This window comes from Heliangelus exortis, chromosome 3 (genome assembly GCF_036169615.1).
Source record: "Heliangelus exortis chromosome 3, bHelExo1.hap1, whole genome shotgun sequence".
Classification (NCBI taxonomy): Eukaryota; Metazoa; Chordata; class Aves; order Apodiformes; family Trochilidae; genus Heliangelus; species Heliangelus exortis.
In genome coordinates, this window is record NC_092424.1 from 34,217,861 (window position 1) to 34,239,349 (window position 21,489).

Genomic DNA, 21,489 nt, shown 5'->3' on the forward strand with positions numbered 1-21,489 from the left:
CCATCCATCCACTTCAAGGAGGAGCTCCTGCCCCAGCAATACACCAAGGGGTATAAGATGTATGTTAATCATGTTGAACTGCCAAGTCTTTGTTACACCTATTGTACAAAAGGGTTCAGGGTCTTGAACAGTTCCTGAGGCACATTTGGTGCTTGAGCTTCGGCAGTTCAGAGCTGGTGTTTGACAGCAGTATTGTCAGCCACAGGGGAGCCTTCTCAGCCACAGAAGAGTCAATCTGTGCAGGGAACAGCTTCTGCTGGAGCTCCTTCTGATCCAGTGGCCACCAGCAGTCAGGACCAGCCAGCAGGCTGGGCTGCTGGCCTGACCAACAATACAGAACCACTGGGAAAAAGCTGTTTGTGGAGACACCCCACGCACCAGGAACACCGCACAGCTGTTGTGTAACAGGGGAATAGAACCATCGGGGAAAAAAACAAAACAAAACATAATCCTAACTTTTAGGGAAGGCGCAGGAGCTCGGGTAGAGCTGCCGCCCTGCTGTTCATGCCAGCTTTGGTTTTCTGTAGACCACATCGGCACCAGCCCTAGCGTAGCACCGCACCGGTGGGCTCACACCACAGCCGACCCCCTGGGCTGCCGGTACCGGCGCCTGCGAGTGCGGGAAATGCAGAGGGCCCGGAAGGCACCTGGCACCCCCCGCCTTCACCCCCGTCCCGTCCCGTCCCGCCCCGCGCCTCCTCTGGGCCGGGTCAGGCGGCAACGGCTCCGCTGCTAACGTTGAGGTCCTGCGAAGGGCCCCAGATGCCGGGCTGTTTCGACGCTTGCCTGTTGGACCGCCAACGGTGCAGCCGCAGCGGGAAGAGGCTGAAGAGCAGAAGCGTTTCAGTAAGGCCTGTTCTAAGTCCTTGCCTCTCGTTTTCGCCGTTCCGCCCCCAGTTTCCCCCCATAGCCGTTCGCTGCCTTCGCTTTCTTATCAGGCAGTCCCCTGGCTAGCTAAATACGGTGGCCGGCCGTGGGGGAAGGGGCCGTCATGGCGGCGGCAGTGGTGGCGATCGGCCGGGCGCGCACCTACGGTGCGTTCCGAGCGGCGTGGCGAGGTAATGGGGACACGCGTGGTATCGGGCGTTGCTCCTCGGGGAGGGGAGGCGGTGATCGCCTCCCGTGGCAGCGGCGTGGTCCAAGTCTCCACAGGAGGCAGGTCCCCCACAGGTTCCACAGGGTCCGGGGGCGTGGGGTGTGTGTGGGGGCTGGGGGTGCGGGTATATACGAACATACGTGTGTATGCTCGTGGCCACAGAAGGTGGGTTCGTGTGTCCCTGCTGCCTTCCCACAGATCCGGGGCACGACCTGATAAGAGCAACCGGTCCGCTTTGCGCTGGGATCACACCGGCGGGGGTACTGAGGGAGATCCCGAGTGTTTTTGTTCATAGAATCATAGAATTGGCTGGGTTGGAAGGGACCTCAGAGATCATCAGGTGCAACCCTTGATCCACTACCGCTGCAGTTACCGGACCATGGCACTGAGTGCCACATCCAGTCTCTTCTTAAATATCTCCAGGGATGGAGAATCCACTACTTCCCGGGGCAGCCCATTCCAATGCCTGATCACCCTCTCAGTAAAGAAATTCTTTCTAATGTCCAACCTAAACCTCCTCCGGCACAACTTGAGACCGTGCCCTCTTGTCTTGCTGAGAGTTGCCTGGGAAAAGAGACCAACCCCCACCTGGCTCCAACCTCCTTTCATGGAGTTGTAGAGAGTGATGAGGTCTCCCCTGAGCCTCCTCTTCTCCAGGCTGAACAGCCCCAGCTCCCTCAGCCTCTCTTCATAGGATCTGTGCTGGAGTCCCTTCACCAGCCTAGTTGCCCTCCTTTGGACCTGCAGGGGCTGGTCGTTGTTATTTGTGACTGTCTCTTTTTATGTGTATTTGTGGGTTTTAAGCCCTTGAAATGATTTTTTCCTTCAGTTGATTTAGTTCCAACGTGGAAAAAGTGCTCTGCTGTTTGTTGGACTCAACTCGCATCATAAGTGAGACTTAGCAGTGGTTCCTGTGGCACAGTAGTAACTGGGTTGTGATTCACAGGGGAAAAGCACACAGGGAAGTAGAAGCTGCTCTCTGTGTGCATGGGTCAGAACACACCCTTGTTGCATACAGTGCCCTGTCTCTAGGTTATACAAGAACCAGGTATGAATTCTGTTTTATATGCAAACAATGCTAATGTGACTTTTGAAACAAATGTTATATTTTAAAGCCTATATTTTGATAGCTAGTGTTAACTTAGGTGCTCTTATGCATGATACTCCTACCCAGGAGGGGAAGTGTTGTAAATACACTATGGAATCTAGCTATACACTTGCATTATCAGGCCTTTTTCTACAGAGATGCTTTCCAGACAGGTGGCTTCCAGTCTTAGTTGCACACCTGAGTTATGTATTCCCAGGTGCAAGACCTTACACTTGTCCCCACTGAAATTCATAAGATTCTTGCTAGTCCACCCCTCCAGCCTGTCCAAGCCTTCCTGGAGAGCGACTCTCCCTTCTGGAATGTCAGCCTCCCCACTCGTTTTGGTCTCATCTGCAGACTCCATCAGGCTGCTCTTGAACCCAACATCCAAATCACTGATGAAGATATTAAACAGCATTGGGCCCATTATTGATTCCTGGGGAACCCTGCTTGTGGCTGGTTGTTGGTTTGAGAAAGAACTATTTACTACCAGCCTCTGGTTACAGCCAGTCAGACAGTTCCCCCACTCACCACACAGACAACTTCTCTAGTCCATAACGTGCCAGTTTTTTTAAGAGAAGGCTGTGGGTGACTGTCAAAAGCCTTGTACAAGTCCAGGTAGACAAGTCCACTGCTCATCCTGCACCAGCCAAGCAGGCTACTTTGTTGTAGAAGGTGATCAGGTCTGTCAAGCACAACTTACTCCAACAATGTTGGCTTTTCCCAATTGTATGCTACAGTTGATTTGTGACAGACCCCAAGAGGATTTGCTCCATAATTCTTCCAGGGAGTGAAGTGAGGCTCATGGGTTTCTAATTACCTGGGTCCTCCTTGGAACTCTTCTTGTAGATGGGGGTGACGTTAGCTTTCCTCCAGTTATCAGGGACATCTCCCAGTCTCCATGACTTCTCAAAGATTATGGAGAACGGCCCTGCAACAACATCAGCCAGCTCTCCCCACACTGTGGGGTGGATGGCATCCAGGCCCAGCAATTTGTACAGGTCAAGCTCCTGTAATAGTTGATGCACTAACTCTTCCTTCACTGTCAGCATGTCTGTGTCTGCATCAACCTGTTGTTCCCATAGCCTGGGACCCAATAGTGCAGAGATGAAGAAGGTGTTGAGAACCTCTGCCTTTTCAGCATTGTTGGTGACCAGTTCAACCTCTCCTGTTGATTAGTGGGCCAGTATTCTCTTGTTGTTAATGTATCTGAAGAACCCTTTCTTGACATTTTTGACATCTCTAGCCAATTTCAGTTCAAGATGATCTTTTGCTTTCCTAACTGCATCTCTGCATACCCTGGTAATGCCCTTGAAATTTTCAAAAGGTAATGTTCCACTTCTCCATCTCTGGTACATTTCCCTTTTGGATCTGAGCAGACCCAGAAGCTCGCACTTAAGCCGTGGGAGTCTCTTGTTCCTCCTATTTCTCTTGCCTTTAGAGGGGATTAAGTTTTGTGGCCTTCTCCCATTCCTTATGATTTTTAATCCTCTGCAATCACTTTTCAAAACTGAAATGAATTATTTTCCCCAGTAGAGGTTAAAGGATATTTAGGAAGAAGGAAGTATATGTAGATTTTTTTTCTGCGAAGGATCAGAGCTGACTTTTGATCTGTACTTCAAAAATTTGTGGTTAGAAAATCGGGAAAATTGTCTTTCATATATGAGAAATAATACAGTATATCCGAAAACTTTTGTAGGGTGGCATTTGAGAGGTTGGATGGGTCTTTGAGCAACCTGGTCTAGTGGTAGTGGTCCCTGCTTTTGGGAGGTATGTTGGAACACGATGGTCTTAAGGTTCTTTCCAAGCCAAACCAGACTATGATTTTTTTTAATTATCTTGTTAATTTTTATATAGTTGTGGGGTTTGTTGACCTCCATGCTTCTCATAAGAGAAAATTGAAGTCCTTTCATTTTACAGCATTTTTAATCAGTGAATACCATTGAGGCTTGACACAAGCTTAAGGTGGTACAGGTGTAATTACTGCAGTACTATGGGTGCCTTAATGTTTTGTATTATGCTAAGTGCCTTCCACTTGCAACCTTCCTGCCTGCCTCTCAGCAGCTGTCCCCATTCACCCAAGCTCTCCTGGTGCTGTTGCAGAGCCTTTAGGGTAGCATTTTCCCATTGTTCTCATGTTTTTGTCCTTATGGCCTTGCAGCTCTGAATCCCAATCATCTTTGGTAGGTTCTCCTGGGCAGCAACTGACAGGAGCAGAAAATACTTCTTCCATTTGCTTTCTTCTGGATTGTAGGTTTTGGAATCATTAGGGAGTATCATGACATGATTTCATAGTTCTCAACAGCTATCCAGCCTCCCTGTATCTAGTGAGCAATCTACAAGGGTCCTGATGAAAAGTACTATGTGAAATTCTTAGGGGGATAAATCATCTGCAGCACTGAAGACTGCTTTGGGATATATGTTACGTCTGCCTCCTTTTGTCTTCAGTTTTCCTCCAAAGTGACTTCCATCATTTGAGTCACTGTATGCCATCAACTGTGCACCCTGTAATAAGTCTTCTCTCAGAATCCTTCATACAGCCTAGGTAGCTTGTATGAAATTAACTTGTAGGCAGAAGTCACAGTGAGCTACATGAATGCCTGTGTGTTTTCCAGGGAAAGCTGCTGACTGAGGTGGGAATAAAGGTCAGAATACATTGGTTAAAGTGTATTCAAGATTGATGTTAGAACACCTGGGTATTCTTTTTCTTTCAGCAGCGGATGTCCCTTTTTTCTTCTCCATCTTTGAAGGCAAAATAAAGTTCTCTAGGTTTTTTTTTAGCTTCTATCCTGACAACCATTCCTTAAAAAAATAATTAAAAAAATCTAAGCAGTTCATTTCTGGAGTCTTTCTTCCTCAGAGCAATCTATAAGTGATGCCTATTCTGCAGCTGAAGTGCAATTAAAGCCTGAGCATTCAGGGAGGTTTGAAAGCAGGCCAGAAGTGTTTCCTTGGTGAAGGGAAACATTTTTACTTCTGGTCACAGAGCATATCCTAAAGACATATATATTCCTTGCAAGTAGACCACAAAAATTAACAGCTGCAGCTGCTCCTATATAAGTTGTTAAAATAACCTGTGTCTTTTCCATGACCTCTTTCTGATTTGGTGTTCCATGATTAGCACAGGTAGCTACTGACTCTTTCCGTGTGCTATGGTTTTAAATGCATATGATTTTAAGTGCTTGAGCAATGAGATTCTTCACAGCCAGATTTTTCCCAGGGAGCTGGAGGATTTTTTTAAACAGCAGTTTGTATCAGTGCAAAGATTTCATTACTCATTTCCATTCATTTTCATGGGCCTTTCTTGAGCACTTTTGAAATGGTATGAAAAAATAGTAACGAGTCTGAAATGTGTCCCCTGCTGTAATTGTTTGTAAGAGCACATTATTTCTCTGCATAACAGTTTCATTTGAATAAAAAACAGCAAGGAAAATGTTAAACAGAAAAAACAGGCAAAAAGCCCCTAAACTTCATTGCTCATTGGAGGCCAAGTTAATAGTGCTTGGTGTCTTCAGAGCTGCAATTTTGAATTTAATCAGAACATCTCTGTTTTCTTGTACATAAAACCTTTTGAGAATGTTCTGATTGTTTCATTCTAGTACTCAGGCAAATTTTCCAAAGTTCTAATTTTAACTACGCAGTAATCATTTTGATGGCTCTTTACAAAAGTTTTTTGGCTTTTTTTTTTTTACAGTGCAGTTGTCACTGTTGAAGCTGCCTTCATGCAGTGTTTTCTTCAGGTATGGAACTGAGTAAGACTAGTTTTCTGTATTCCTGTGGAAAAGAATTACAGGAGCTGGTAGAGGTTCTTATTAAATTATAGCCAGTTGTTTAAAAAAATGAAATTAGCATCCAGGCTTGCTGAACACTGCATTCATACGTACAGTAAATATGTGGATATTCAGCATGCTTGCTGTCTTTCAGAATGTTAGGTGATGCAGCAAGCAAATGGCAACACATGGCAGTTTGGGGCACATTGTGGGTGTTATGGCAGAGGCTGCACCCTGTGTGTAAGTCTCCTAAGGTTGGTGTGTTAAACCATCATGTAACTGCAGTAAAGCTTAGGAATGCTACAATGCAATAGGTACAGTAAGTTTGTGGGCTTGGGTGAGTGCTAGGAAAAAAACTGTTAGAGATTTAAAGCAACAAGAACATTAAGCCATGAGGTTTACTTTTCCACCTCTTTGGGATTCATTATTCTATTGCATCTTGTGAGAAGAATGGAATAGTTCTACAGTGGTTTTGTTAAGTGAATTTTTGGGGCTGAATATGTGTAATTTTATACCCGCATAAATTTTTATATTTAGTCAGTGAAAGACAAGACTGAAAAGTCAGTGCAGCATTTTAATTCTAATGTTTATACCAGGGAAGTAAGTATCTCTGAGAATTCTATTTTATGTTAGTGCTGAACTTAAATATAGTAAGCATGCCTTTTTTTTTTTTTTTTTTTCTTCTCTGTTGTCGTGTCTTTTGCCAGTGGCAAGGCATTTGTCCAGCATTCATGACCTGTTTTGCTTTTATGAATGATTCAGTTTTGAATAGCTTGCTGTAAGAAACGTTAGATTTTAAATAAAACTGTAATCACGGATGTTTGGGGGATGTATAGGGAATGGAGGATATGATGCATTAACTGTACATACTTATGAGTAAAAATGCTGTTTTATTGAGGTGTGACATTTAAAACCATTTACATTCCATAAATATTTTTGTTCTTTGCTCTCCTTTCAAAGTGTCTAGTCCCTTGCTAGCACTATGTGTATGGAACTGTGTGGATATACTTCACTAAGTACCAGTACTCAGTGTTTCAGCCTTTGGGAATCCTGTAGGTTTGGTTTTTTTGGGTTTTTTCCCCATATCTTCCTCATCTCTCTTTTTGTCTTGCTGCAATTCAGAGACCAAAAGTCTCATCTCCCAGTGTCCAGAATACGGTCAATACAGCCTTTGGGCTTTCCTGGGCATACAATTAAAAAATAAAAAAAGATTAAATCCTTAGAAAAAATGTGATATTTGTCATTTGTTTTCAGTCTGGGATCTGACTGGGATCTCATCATGGGCTTTAGTAACCTCTCTTATGAACTGTAATAGTTGGGGGTTTTAGTATTTTTTTTTAATATGACTTTGTGTCACCATAATACTTGGGATCAGTTGAAGGTCGTCTGACTTTTTTCAGTCACACCAGTGCTTATTTGGCTGCTTCTCTTTTTGACACGAGTTTCTTTTCTCTTTTGTGCCTCAGTCATTTTGTCAAAATTTTATTTCTGCAGCAGTTATTCAGTTCCACTGTCTCTTGATTCTTCTTACTGTTGTCATTTTGTCCTGACTTGATTGAATATGAAGCTCCTGGACAAACACAAATGAAAAAGAAACCTACAGAGCATGGAAGTGAGGACAGGTAGTGTGGGAGGAATACACACAAATTGTCTGAGCTGCCAGGGATCAAGTAAGGAAAGCTGAAGCCCTGATAGAATTAAATATGGCCAGGGACATCAGGGGCAATAGGAAATGCTTCTATAGTTATTTCAGTGGTAAAAGGAAAAATAGGGACAGTGTGGGCCCTCTTCAGAAGGAAACAGTGGACCTGGTTACCCGTGACTTTTCTGTCTCATTCTTCACTGGCAAGTGCTCAAGCCACGCTGCCCAAATCACAGAACAGAAGGACTGGGAGAATGAAGAACCACCCACTGCAGGATAAGATCAGGTTTGAGACCATCTAAGGAACCTGAAGGTGCACAAGTCCATGGGACCTAATGAAATACATCCACAGGTCTAAGGGAAATGGCAGATCAAATTGCTAAGCCACTGTCCATCATATTTGAGAAGTTGTGACAATCTGAAGTTCTTGCTGACTGGTAAAGGGGAAACATAACCCTCATTTTCAAAAAGGGGAAAAAATGAAGACCTGGGGAACTACAGGCCAGTCAGTCTCACCTCTGTGGCGAGCAAGATCATGCAGCAGATCCTCCTGGACACTATGCTAAGGTATATGGAGAATAAAGGAGGTTACTGACAGCAAACATAGCTTCATCAAGGGCAAACCATATGTGATAAATTTAGTGGCCTTCTGTGATGGGGTTAGATTGCAAGATAAGGAAAGAGCAAGTGATGTCATCTACCTGGACTTGAGCAAAGCATTTGACACTGTCTTGCTTGACAGCCTGGTCTCTAAATTAGAGAAACATGGATGGACCATTTGGTGGATAAGGAATTGGCTGGACAAACGTTGAGTTGGCTGCTCAATGTCCCAGTGGAGTTCAGTGATGATTGCATTCATCAGGGGTCATTACTGGGACCTGTGTTTAACTTCTTTGTTGGTGACGTGGATGGTGGCATCAAGCATACCCTCAGCAAGTTTGATGACACCAAGGTGTGTGGTGCAGCTGACATGCTGGAAGAAAGGGAGACCATCCAGAGGGACCTCTACAGGCCTGAGAGGTAGGCTCATGGAAATGACATGAAATTCAACAAAGCCAAATGCAAGAATCTGGACCTGTGTTGAGACAATCCAAAGCATAATTAAAGGTTGTGAGACCAGCCTTGAGGAAAATGTCTTGTGGGGGTTGGCTGATGAGAAGTTCAACATGAGCTGGCAATGTGTGCTTGAAGCCCAGAAAGCCCCCTGTATCCTGGGCTACATCAGAACAAGTGTGGCCAGCAGGTCAAGGGAGGTGACTCTGCCCCTCTGCTCTGCTATTGTGAGACTCCACCTGGAGCACTGTGTCTCGTTCTGGAGCCCCCAGCACAAGAAGGACACAGAGCTCCTAAAATAAAGGACATGAGCACAAGAAGGACATAGAGCTGTTGGATTGAATCCAGAGGAGAGCCACGAAGATGATCAGAGGACTGGAGCACCTCTTCTGTGAGGAGAGGCTGAGAGAGTTGGAATTGTTCAGTCTAGAGGAGAGAAGGCTACATGGAAACCTTATAGCAGCCTTCCAATACCTGAAAGGGGCCTGCAGGAAAACTGAAGAACCTGACCAGACAGTTAGTGTTGTTCCTGGTGTTCTGAATGTTGACCAGTTATTTATCTTGTTTTAGCTAATTAATTGTTCCTGCAATAGATAACTCAAAGTGAATATCTGTAGAGACAGTTTAACAAACAGAGTGTAAGAGGAGCAGTCAGAAATGGCAAGGCAGGGAAGCTAAATTAAGTCTTTGCATAATTATTCACTGAAAAAGAAACGAGATTTCCGTGTGGTACCCCATGGTGATGATAATGAGAGTTAGCAAAAATTCTGAAATTAAAATAACTCTGAAAGAGGTTATGGGACAAATCTACAGGATGATCATTAGCAGGATAAAAACTAATCACCAAAGTATTCCAAGATAACTCCAGGATGAAAAAGATTAATTATAAGTAAGAGTGAGTAACTCTTTAAAATTGCTTTGTTACCTGAGGAGTGGGTGGTGGCAAATATGGGACTAATCTTTTAGAAGTTTGCAAAATAAAAATAAATACTCTAAAAAGAGTGTGCTTGCCTTTAGTAACAGAATATTCAGCCTTACAAATCTCCTTAAGAGTTTGGGTGTGTTTGTTGGTTTTTCTGAGAAGCTAAGTAGTGTAACAGTGATCCAGTTAATGCACTGCATGTATTATTTACAAACAGCTATTAACGGAGTCCCCTCACCACAGACTTTTAAGAAATTCAGCAGATGTGGGTTATGAGATAAGGTCCTGGTGTGTTTAAATGTGGCAGATGTCATCTACCTGGACCTGTTTAAACCTGTTTGGAAACTAAGCTATATGAATAAATATTACTGTGTTTTCTTCTATTGTGTAAATTGAAACGCTGTTTTAAAGAAGAAAATTTGCTGCATATAAGCACCTTTCTGTCTTCATTTTCAGGGTTTGCTGCTGTGCCGGTGAAAGGCAGTTGCTGTTCGTATTCTAGTCTGGTGTGGGCTTTCCAGACACGGTGTTCTATCTCTGCTCCCTGGAATGTGACACTCGAGCAACGTAGACAAAGCAGTTTCTTCAATACATGTAAGTCTTGAGTTGGAGGTTTTCTAAGGGTGACAGTTACAGGCAAAAATTAATTTAGGACTTTTTTCTTAGACACCCGAGCAATTGCAAGGTAATACATAACAGCTAAGCACTATTGTTACTCTGTTTATCTTAAATTTAAAGTATAGCACTGCAAGTGATTGCAGTGTCATTACAATTTGTAGATTGCAGATTAGATGTTTCCTTAATTATGCTCATGTTACTATTCAAAAGTCTAGATGAGGTCTGTTGTACTGGGAATTTTGCCAGCTGTATTGTTAGATGACTTGATTTTATAAAGTTTGTTAGATAACTGGATTTAAAATCTCTGTTGTGATTGCATTCCCATTGTTCGACCTAAACCTTACTTGTGTAAAAATTTATTGGTCAAACTACCTTAAACTGTTAGCTCAAGTAATAAGATGTAACGACTTGGAAGAATTTAAATGTTCCTCCTTTATGTATTGACTAGAGTTAGTAGCCATCAGATTCAGAAGACTGAAGGGGTTGTATTTCAGACAAGAGTTATTCTAAAAACAATGTCTCCTACAGAAGTAAAAAAAAATATTCTTTAAAATTCAAGTGAAGTTGATATTAACAGTATAAATTACTCTATCAGTAATGGCTGCTATCCTCTATCAGTGTGGCTGCTTCAGAAATGGTAGCATTAAAAATGGAGATATGAGCATTTTATGACAGTCCTTTGTGACTGAAAAAGGTGACTATACTTTTCTATCTCACTAGGGAAGATTTGCTTATCTTCAGTCATACTTCTAAAAATAATATGTTCTTGTTTGTGGGTTTGTCTGTACATTCAACTTAAACATTAAAAACAGTTTAACACATTTAATTAGAAGGAATTCATTTAAATAAGAGGAATTGCAATTATCCTAGGCAGTCTGTGATCCCTACCCAGACAGCTGTCTCCTGCAACTCTAACAGAAACACACACAGGGTTTATTCTTGTCCAATGACATATTTCAGTGAGTTTCTAACAAAGTAATTTTAAATTATCTTGTTATTCCAGGCCTAGCTTCAGTCCCTCCTTCCTTTCCCCTTTCTTTCCTTTCCAGCATGCAAAGCAGTTCAGTTTCCATTTACTTAACAATTTCAAATGCTTATTTAGAGATGTGGATGGGCCTGAGGTTTTCCACATCGTATTTATTTTAAATGTATAACTTCCTCTGAAGAGTCCTGACACCTTTTGAAGCGTGTCTCAGTAACCTGTTACAGCTAATGTCTTGTTTGTGCTTTTTGCAGTCCACCTTTTGTCTGAGAGCATAGGACAGAGCTGTTTTCCCCACTCTTGGTAAATTTGCATGCTGTTCTGTGCAGGCATACAGTCTAGGAAATCCCACCAATCCTGACTTTCTGAACAGATGTTTAAGCTTCAGTTGTTGAGAGGCATTGATAAAACATGCTATATATTTAATGGAAGAAGTATGTATATGTGTGATGAGGAAAATACAAGATACAGAACATCTAAATTTGATAGCCACAGAACTGGGCTGAAATATATGGCCTTTCATTCCTGAAAGCATCAGGAAGAGACACACAGATATGTCATGGAAACTGAATCGATTTGGCTGTCTGACAGTCACATGAGTTACCTTTGACCACCATCATCCAAGCCATCAAGCATAATTTTCTGAACATCCATTGTGTATCAGAGTGTATGTGAGAGTAAAGACTTGTATTAAATACTGGACTATATAAAAATTATTCTTTCCTACTCTTAAGTAGTCATTCTGTTAGCTACCCTGGAAACAAATGAAAAGAACTTAATTTCTCCGCTGCTAAGTGAAATTTCTTCTTAACTGAGAATACAGAATAAGTAATATGATGTTTTTTTCAGAGGTCATAGGACTAGATTTTAACAATCAAGGGAGAATTATTTAGATGAATAAAATCGTGCACAATCATACTCAGTAATAATCCCTGTGTTTGTGTTCCTTATTGGAAACATCAGTTCTTGAAAGCCTGCTCCTTAATTACATTTTATATTAAAAATTTTTGTAGTCCTCTTGTGGATCTTCTTTAGATTTTGTTTAGATTGCTATGTGGGTTTTTTTCTGTCATGCTTAATTTCAGGATCAAAGTGAAATAATTGTTATTGTCTTTTTAATTTTTAAAGAATTTTCCTTCAAATGTGAGTGCTCCAGATGTCATTGTCCTATGAAGAATTTTCGTGCTTCAGCATTGAGAGCTCTAAATATACAGCTGCTTTTTTTTTTCCCCTTTTATGAAGGACGTGCCTCTGTGTGCATTTGTGTTGAAGAATAGTTAGGTTAATTGGTTTTAGTCAGAAAAGGGGATTTAATATTAAATTGTACTTAATGTTAATTGTACTTAGTGGGGAGCCATTTTAGGGTTTTGATTTCTTACTGCACGGTGAAGGCACTTGACCTCTGGTTTTTATTTTGTTTTGAGAAAATAAGCCAGGCCAATGGTGTTTACTTTGCAAACCTCACTGAAATCTCTGTTCTCCATATCCAAGTGGTGATACTGAGGCCAGCTACCATAAAAAAAAAAAAAAAAAAAAAAAGGCGCAAATGAAAGCTTTATTAATCAAAGCAACCTTCAAAAGATAGTATAGATAGACTTAGCTAAGTAGCTAAGTCAAGGTCCTGGTGTTTTTTAATAAGATGTTTTGAAGAAAAAACAGAATTTCTCAGATGTTTGTCAAGTTAATTTTGGTTCTTTGTTTAAGCTAACGAGTTTTTAGTCTGTTAATGACTGGGTTTGTAGGTGGATTTAGTCAGGATTTGAATTGTGACTAACCTGAAAATCCCATGTCTGCAGCTCTCTGCTGATGTTTGCTAAATCGCCAGTTTTAAAAAATATGAAATTGTAATCCCAAGTGTACCGTGTGCTCAAGGTTTGCAGTAAAAAGCAGGCATTATTTACTGTATGTGTGTAGCAGTATGAATGCATCTTTCAGAATATTTTCCAGCTGCAGGAGTTTTGTTTTACTGTCATAATGCAATAGGGTTTTTTTTCGGGTTAGACTAGAGATGCATCTTTTGCTGCCAACAAATTTGCAGACATTCTCTTTTCTGCAGAAGAGTAAGCATGTGTTCATCAGTGAAGACAAGGTCAAAGAAATGCCCTCTGCACTTGAGTGTAGTGTGAGGTTTGTGGGTCTTGGTTCCTGACAGAGTTGATTCTTAAGCCTTTGACCTGGCTCTGAGATAAAATGTCTCCTTGTGGTACTTAAGCAGCTGCTTCTAGGCTGTGTAATTTATCATACAATTTGTAATAGAATACATAAGCAGCACATTGCCTCTGCAGATGCTTTCTCATGTTTCACATGTGTGAAGTATCTTTTCCAAATCCTTTTTTTTTTTTTTTCTTCTTGGAGATGGTGGCAAAAACATTCATATCCAGAGGAGGAAAGGGGTTGAAATATCATACCTTTTTAGGATTCCTCTGCTAGTGAAAGTATGTAGTCTCTGCTGATATGTAGAAGAGAATGTTAGTGACTGAAAAGACCTTGCTAAGTTCCTTAAGGTAATACAGATGCATAGATGTAATGGCATTAGTGGGCAATGGTACCTTGGAAGAAGCATGTTTATTTTAATATGTTCATTGTTCTTTTTATTATATCATTAATATTATTAACCATTGGATCTCTGCTGCTGTGCTGGTACAAGGCTATTTGTCATCAAAAAATGTAAAAGAAAAATTGCTTGTAAGCAGAAGAAGTGAACCTACTTAAGCTGTTTTACAGATTTTATTATTTCTCCTCCTTTTAGTCCCTTCAGTTTCCCAGCTTCATGCTATTTGTCTCTCTTGGAGTTTATATTCTAAGCAAGCTTGGAACTCATCTTGCAGGAGACAAAGAAATCTGCTTTTAATCTCAGTTTATCAGGATCTAGGATTCTGTTTTCTGGTATGGTTTACAGCAAGTCTTTTTAGTAATACTTGTGAATTAGTGAGGATCTAATACCAATCTTCCTTTGAAGTAAGGAGTAGGGCTGTTTGGTTCCTGAAATTCAAGGATAGTATAAAAAAAAACATAACAAAACCAAATCCTTTTCAAAATATTACGAACACCTTCTATGCAGATGAAACAAAATTGAGTGGTGTAATACAAACTTATTATTAGCATTTGTTAGCCATCAGCTTGCATAAAGCATGCTTTCAGCAAAATTTATTAGTGGATCTTTTTCTAGTTCATCAAATAAAATCTTATATGTGACAGCTTTGCTTTTTTTTTTTTTTTTTTTTTTTTTTTCACTGAGTAGCTACATGCTTTTCGGTAGCTGACTAGAAATGTGTTGTGGCTTTTGTGGCTGGGTCTGTTTTAGCTCTGGAAGAATGCATGCAGCCTCTCATTTTGCAAAGGCAAAGTAAAGGTAAGGCCACAAACCACATTGAGACAATACAGACCTACTGTATTGTCTTCATTTCAGAGTGTTTCTGCAAATGTAAAAAGGAGTACAGTGATGCTCATTTCTGTCTGGGGTTATTATATCCAATATAAGACATTTCTCCTGCCTATGTATGTGCTCTCCAATTATCTTGGTGCTTTGCTGCCAAGTCAGGTTTACCTTTCTTATGGTCAGATTTTTATTTTCTTTGTTGCTGTGTTGCCTGTCTGTTGCAAGCAATGTCCCCAGCATTGTAATAGTCCTGATTGCTGCCTGTGCCTTCTATATTCCCTTCTTGTCACCTTGTCTTAAAATCAATGTGGTATGTGTCATCTTATAAATAACTCTCATTTCTGTAGCCTTCAGGCTTCTCATGTGTTTTATTAAATTCATCTGCTTTCCAAACACAGGATGGTATTGTTGTAGACTGATTGGATGAACTGTATTTTGGTACCAAATGTGACTTTTTTTGTCTGGTTCTAATTTTGTAAGAGTTTCTGTGGTGCTCAAGGCCAAAACTGGGCTCTGTCTGACCTCACCTCACTGAATCTCTTGGCACTGGCTGATCTTCTTTGGTACAAAACAATCTCCTTACTCTGTGACTTCTGTTACTTTCCCCTGTTGGGATTAAGTGATAGTAATGTAGAGATATTTTGAATACAACTCAAAGTTCTGGGTGCATTACCAGCTCAAGAGTTCCCTGTTCTTGTCCTCAGCTGCTTGCTGCTGCCCCTCTGCAGCCTCCTTTGTACCTGTTATAACCCATTATGAGACCAGACAGATCACAGTGGACTGGAGAACTGTTCCACTTTAAAATAAAAATGTAAATGCCTCTTTTGTAATTCCATATTTCCAGGATAGCTGACAGTCAGGATTATCATAAAAACAATGAGATTGCTAGTTACACAGTGTTGTCTGAATAGGCTAAGAAGCTTAATGTGATTGATCATCAACCTTCCAACTCATGAAACAGTCTTATAGTCCACTTAAAAGCATGAAAAGCTGCATCATGCATTACCTACTTAGCACCAGTCTTTTCCTATACTTAAATTTAATGCAGTGTTATCTTAGGCTCATAATCACTATTTGTAGACAGTCTAGTACTGATCACAGTACTAGATCACATTGATAATATTATTGATAATAACATGTTGAGCCACCAAAGAAGTTTTTCCATTTGATGAGTTCTGGGCAGGTAAAGATTTTTTTTTTCTTGCCATCCTTCATTTAGCACATAGCTACATCCATCTGTTTGATACAGTTACTGCTTGTGGGTTATTTTGACCTATGGACATGAGGGTACCCTTGAATGCCTAGGAAAGATAGGGTAATTTCAAGAAGAAATTTCTTTTTTACAGGATCTGATGCCTGCCCAGGAGCAAATACAATTTTTGCCTCACAGGATATAAGAAGTGTGATGAATATTGCTGCTGTGGGTGATACACTGGCATTTCTACTTGTCTAAAACACACAATTTTCACTTAACTGTAATACAGATTAAATACTTCAGCTCTTTGTACTATTTCTACTCTACATTAGTGGGGTGTGTTGTGACTTTCTAGGCTACTCTGCACGTGCCCATCTTAAGAGAATACTCATTTTTAGCTTCCTGGACTTGTAGTGTTGTGTGTCCTTCCTTGTATACTTGCTTTTCAATGTACTGGGCCTTGATTACTTCATTTAGGATTGTGCCTCTCAAAAAAGAATCATAGTTCCACAAGGAAAAAGCAAAAAGGAATTGAAAAGGAAATTGAAATGTATTTTTTACTGAAAAAACAGGCATCATACTTTTAGAAGAGCCACCTTGACACTATATACAAACTTAGGCAGTACAAAAATAAACCTGGACAATTAGTGGTACCTCTAGAAATCATTAATTGCTCCTGTCCCTCACCATGTTGCCAATGTAGAAGTTCCAAAGTGCTTTCCAGTCTGTGGGCAGGATCTCTCCACATGCACTAATCTAACAAGGAAGAATTGTTGTTGGAAAATGAGTGATTTGAGTGTTGTTATTTTAATCCCCCTGGTTTAAAATGTTAACTTTTTTGTATACTTTAAATAAACAAGATCAATTTCTAATCAGAGAAGAGGTTAAAACTGCCATAGTAAAGTTGCCTCTGGGCAAAAAATAAAACAGGATGAATCTAAATGTAACAATGATGACTCTTGTGTATTCCATGGTGATAACCTTTGTGTCTGGACCAACAGGTTGAAATAGTCTGTGATGTCTTCTTCATCTAATCAGTTTCGTTTTGATGTAGGTTGTTTTTGTGTAAGTTGTGAGGAAATCCTGTATTTCCATCAGTTGGGCAAATAGTTTGAAGTTAACTACTAAATACAAGCTTCATGAGTCATGTTCTCACATATTGAGTGGAATACATTCAGACAGTGGATATCATTTATAAAGACACTGAGTGAGGTGGCCTGACCAAAGCCTGAGCTCTGTGATGAGGAAGTTTAAAGTGCCCTACTCTCTCCCTCCTTACATTTCTTCACATTTATACCAGCAGTAAGGGAGGCCTTGTGTTTTGTTAGAACATGGGGACAGCAGTAGATTTATGGTTTTGGTTAACTTCTTGAGTTTTGTGGGGTTTTAAGGCTAACCCTTGGATACTTGTTTGAATGAGTCAAGTTGATGGTCATTGACACTTGTCCTTGGATAATTGCTTGCAGATATTGTTGCTCTGACTTAAAAATGACTGCTTTTCATTTCAAGACCAGGAATTAATACCTAACAGGTTAGGAATGTTTGCCTTTATATCAATATTGAAAATCCTTTTAAAACCCACACACCTGGCTGTTTGCCTGTGTGATTGGAATCATCAGGTGTAGAGGAACATCTCTGCACCAGACACATACCATGTAGAGTAGGATGTCACTTTCTTAGCCAGACAGTAATCCTACAGTTTGGATTCCAGTAAAATTCAAGCAAGGGTTAATATTTCAAGGTTTTTTCTTGTTCAGCTTCAGTTTCCAATATAAGCTGTACTTGTATGTTACTTACAAAAGCTTTTCTATTTCAGTGACAGCTGAGGAGCTATGGAAAGGAGCTTTGGCAGAGACTGGTGTGGGAGTAAAGAAAGCAAGAGGAAAGAGGAGGAAGAAAAAGCTAAGAAAGAATCTCAATAGAGGCCAGGAGATCGGTGAAGGTAGATTCACAAAAAAAAAGGCAGAAAACATCTCTTGATTTTTTTCATGTATAGAGTATATAATAAACTGAGAAATTGCTGTTAATTTCTGTAGTGTCAGAACTGCTCAAGATATTTTTTTCTTTTAAAAAAATCCTGATATGGTTGTTTAATGTTATTCTTGGGTTTTAAGTATAAATTTTGTATCACAAAATGCACTTGAAATATCTGGGAGCCTTCTATTTGTCCAGTATGCAGAGTTTCAGTCCTATTGTCATAAAATGTAATTTTTCTCTTATTTTTAAGGACGTTCTGGTTTCCTCTGGCCTGGTCTTAATGCTCCTCTGATACAAAGTGGGAAAGTCCAGGCAATTACTCAGAGAAATAAAGAAGAACGAGAGAGGATTCAGGCTGAAATTATTCAGCAAAGAGACACATGGGAGAAGAGAAGAAAAGTAAAAATAAAGAGAGAGGGAGGATGGAGTGGAAAATGTTGGGGAGGTGTTCTTCTGGATCCTCCTGACCCAGGTCCTAATGGAGGTAAGAAAGCTGAGTATCTAACTTAGCCTTTTTTCATAAATGGCTTGTAGAAAGTGAGATCCAAACATTTCCTGTGATTGAAAGTCAAATTTTTTTACTTGTGTCATACATACCTATACATGAAGAAAAGAAACCAAATCAAAGAACAACTTGTGTTCACACAAAGTTGTTAAATCACTGCTTAGTTTAATACAGCTATTAAGAGTATGATATTATGTTATAGACTGTACAATGTTATATTTTATTACAGAGAACTGTATTATGTTGTAGACTGTTATAGAAGTCTTGAAGTGTGCAAATATTTTTCTGTGCTCAACACCAATTTTTTTGAGTATGAAATACTGTTTTGGTTTTGTTTATAATTTCTTATAGGTTCTTATGGAATAAATCGGGCTTTTTTTTCTAATTCATATAACTAAATATATCTAAAGATTATGTAGTCTTAATGTAGCTGATAGAAGATATTTATTTGTCTATTTGCTGCCTTGCTAAATATCATAGGGAAGCTAGAGTTCTGATACATAAAACAGGTGACCTTACCTTTTTTTACAGTGCTGTTATTCAGACCACTAGGAATTCTGTAGTATCTTTGTTTAACATTTAGAAGCCCAGTCTCTTTCAAAAAGTTAAATATGAAAACGAATTGTTACTCATATTCAGCTGAGCTTTTCTTACAAAGCTCTTAATAACACTTGTATGTTTATCATGGTCTTTCTGAAGGCTTTTGTATTAAGATGAGCTAAGGAAGGCAGTTGGTAGCTGCTAGCACTGTCACTCAGATTTGTTGCAGACTGGTTATTCTAACAGTTAAATTGTTTATGGTTTTGGAGTTCTCTTTGTCCAGGAACATGTTCTTCTAGTGCAAGCTTGAATACTGGAACATATGTTGCAGCAAGCCAACATAAACAGCAAATTACATGCATATAATTGCAATTATTTTGTTGCCTCATCTTCTTGCAGTCATTTTTGCCCTTAGTCTGCCCAATGCTTTGTTTATTAATCTCTTTCTATCCATGACTATTTTCTGCTTACATTCTATTAGACATTAATTAAAAATTCAGAAAGGCTTTGAACCAAACCATACAATCGTGATATCATTTGTATTTCCAGTGTGCTCTAAGGCCTTTTTCTATGTAGATTAAAACTATACTGGCTTTTTTGTATCTTTCTGCTTTAAAAATTCATGCTGTTGCTGCTATCTACTGCTTCTCTGTTCCCTTACTAGGTTTTCCTTTACTGTAGCTGCTATAGCTGATTTTGTGCCTTCTGTTGTTTTAGTGTCTATGTTGGTTCCCTCAGATTTATCTTGTGAATTTAAGAGTTTTCCTGATAGACTCTTCCAGTACTTTTTGGCTGCCTTACAATTTTTTAATTGTATTCTAATATCAATATAATACTGCAGTATACAAATCAAAGATTTCCTATGTTCACTTCTCTGCTTTTCATTTTATTCATTGAAAGAAGATATCCCATGGAAAGCAGTGATGTGACAATGAACTTGGCAGCCTGTCACTGAATCTTAAACTAAAAAATAGTGGATTTGAGAAACTGATTAATCATTCCAAATTCCCCATAAGCCAGGGGAATATAGAGAAAGTCAAGAAAAATTCACTGTTCTAGTTCCATACTTTGAACACATGACTATGTTGTGTTTAAATTCAAATATATTTTCACATAGTTTATACCATTAAAAGAAATGGCAGCCATTGCAAACATTGATGCATGTATGAATTTTACCTTCTGGATTTTTCCTTGGTTTTGCTTTTGGGTGATACTACTGATGTTGATTATTTGCACTGAACTTTGCTGTGTGGAGGCTGTAGTAGTTAAGTTCTGCCAAAAAGAGGAAAAGGTACTACAGTCAAAACAGGAAAATGAAACTTGCAACTTGTATAATAAATGCTCTTGTATAATGAATGCTCAGAAAACCAGTTTCTGATTAGCGTACACTAATTTTCTTTTTATCTGTTACTGATTATAGGTATTTTAACATCCCCAGAGTTCTTTCAGCATCTTTTTATTCAGAGGGTTAATGATTTTGCAGGGTAACTGGGACATTGGCTGTGTGCAAAGCACTCTCAGGGTGGTATGAGACCTGAAACTGCCAAACCCAATGAATTCTGCTGTCCTGAGACCATGGCTGGATTCCCTGGTGTCTAAGCAAGCCTGAGTTCTGATCAAGGTTCTGCATTTCAGCCCTTCCTAGTATTCTGGTATTAGATTCTTTGGTAACAAACAAAGATTGAGAATATGCTGCAGCTTCCCTTCAGCAGCATTCATATTTTTAAATATGAATGGGCACAGAGTATGAAAAATATGAAAATGGGCACAGAAAGTTTGTAGAAACCTCAGTGTTGTAAACCAACATCTGACAAATTTGATTGTAATTGAGTAATATATTAAAAAAATAGATATTGGGGGCACACTGTGATTGTATATGCTTCATTCTTTTAGGGGGATCTTATTCCACTACATCTTTACTTATTGTGGTAGCTATGAGTAGAAAAAAAAGAATTCAGAATCTTTCAGTTGGAAATAATTCTTTTTTCCTCTAAGTTTACGGTTTGTCTGCAACTGAAGAGGCTTCAGAGAGGGAATGGTGCCTGTCAGCACTCACATCCTCTCATGTGAGCTCTAAGTCTTGTAGACTAATAGATCTTTAAATTGTGCCAAGATAATTATGTTTATAAACACGTTGGAGGATATGTGTAAATGGTGAAGCAATACTTGTTGAAGGGATGAGTACCCAGTTCTTCACCACTATACTGTTCTCAGCTCCCAAGACTTTATCCAGAATCTTACTGTGACTACAGCAAACAAAATAAGTATTAAATACTTTAAATAGCTCTGTTTGTCTATGTTATACTGAAATGCTCTTGTTCCTGAGATAAATTGGAAAGGCAGAAGGTTGGAAGGATTTCTTACCTATTTTGCTTCTGATTCCAAGACATGGCATTTTACTCCATTATCCATTGTTTTCAGAATCAGTAGTTTTTTTCCTATAATAAAGCTGGTAACAGGATACTCCTTGTAGAAAATGTATCTGTATTAAAATAGAGATAATTTATAAGTATTCTCCCTATCACATAAAAAGAAACAAATATATTTGCAGTTTATATTAAAATATTTGTGTGGTCATCATGTTTTGAAACAAACTCAGAAGCTCAGAGAAAATGGGTCTTTCTGGCAGTATCTGTGATTTGCAGCATTTCTGCCTGCTTCTATAAAACAGATTTTGAAAAGTGCTAGTGGGATTGCTGAAAGCCAAGCCTAAGGGATTTGCT

General features: G+C 39.6%; 1 protein-coding gene across 1 annotated transcript in view; it reads left to right on the top strand.

Moving 5' to 3' along the window:
• Nucleotides 1-912: 912 nt before the first annotated feature.
• The window catches only part of MRPS5 (mitochondrial ribosomal protein S5), a 47,013-nt gene continuing 26,436 nt past the window's right edge, over nt 913-21,489 (top strand). Inside the window, exons 1-4 of the mRNA XM_071740064.1 lie at nt 913-1,058; nt 10,027-10,164; nt 17,561-17,686; nt 17,972-18,205. Of these exons, the coding sequence (XP_071596165.1) occupies nt 992-1,058; nt 10,027-10,164; nt 17,561-17,686; nt 17,972-18,205 (565 nt within the window). The 5' untranslated portion in view covers nt 913-991. The remainder of the gene's footprint in view (nt 1,059-10,026; nt 10,165-17,560; nt 17,687-17,971; nt 18,206-21,489) is intronic.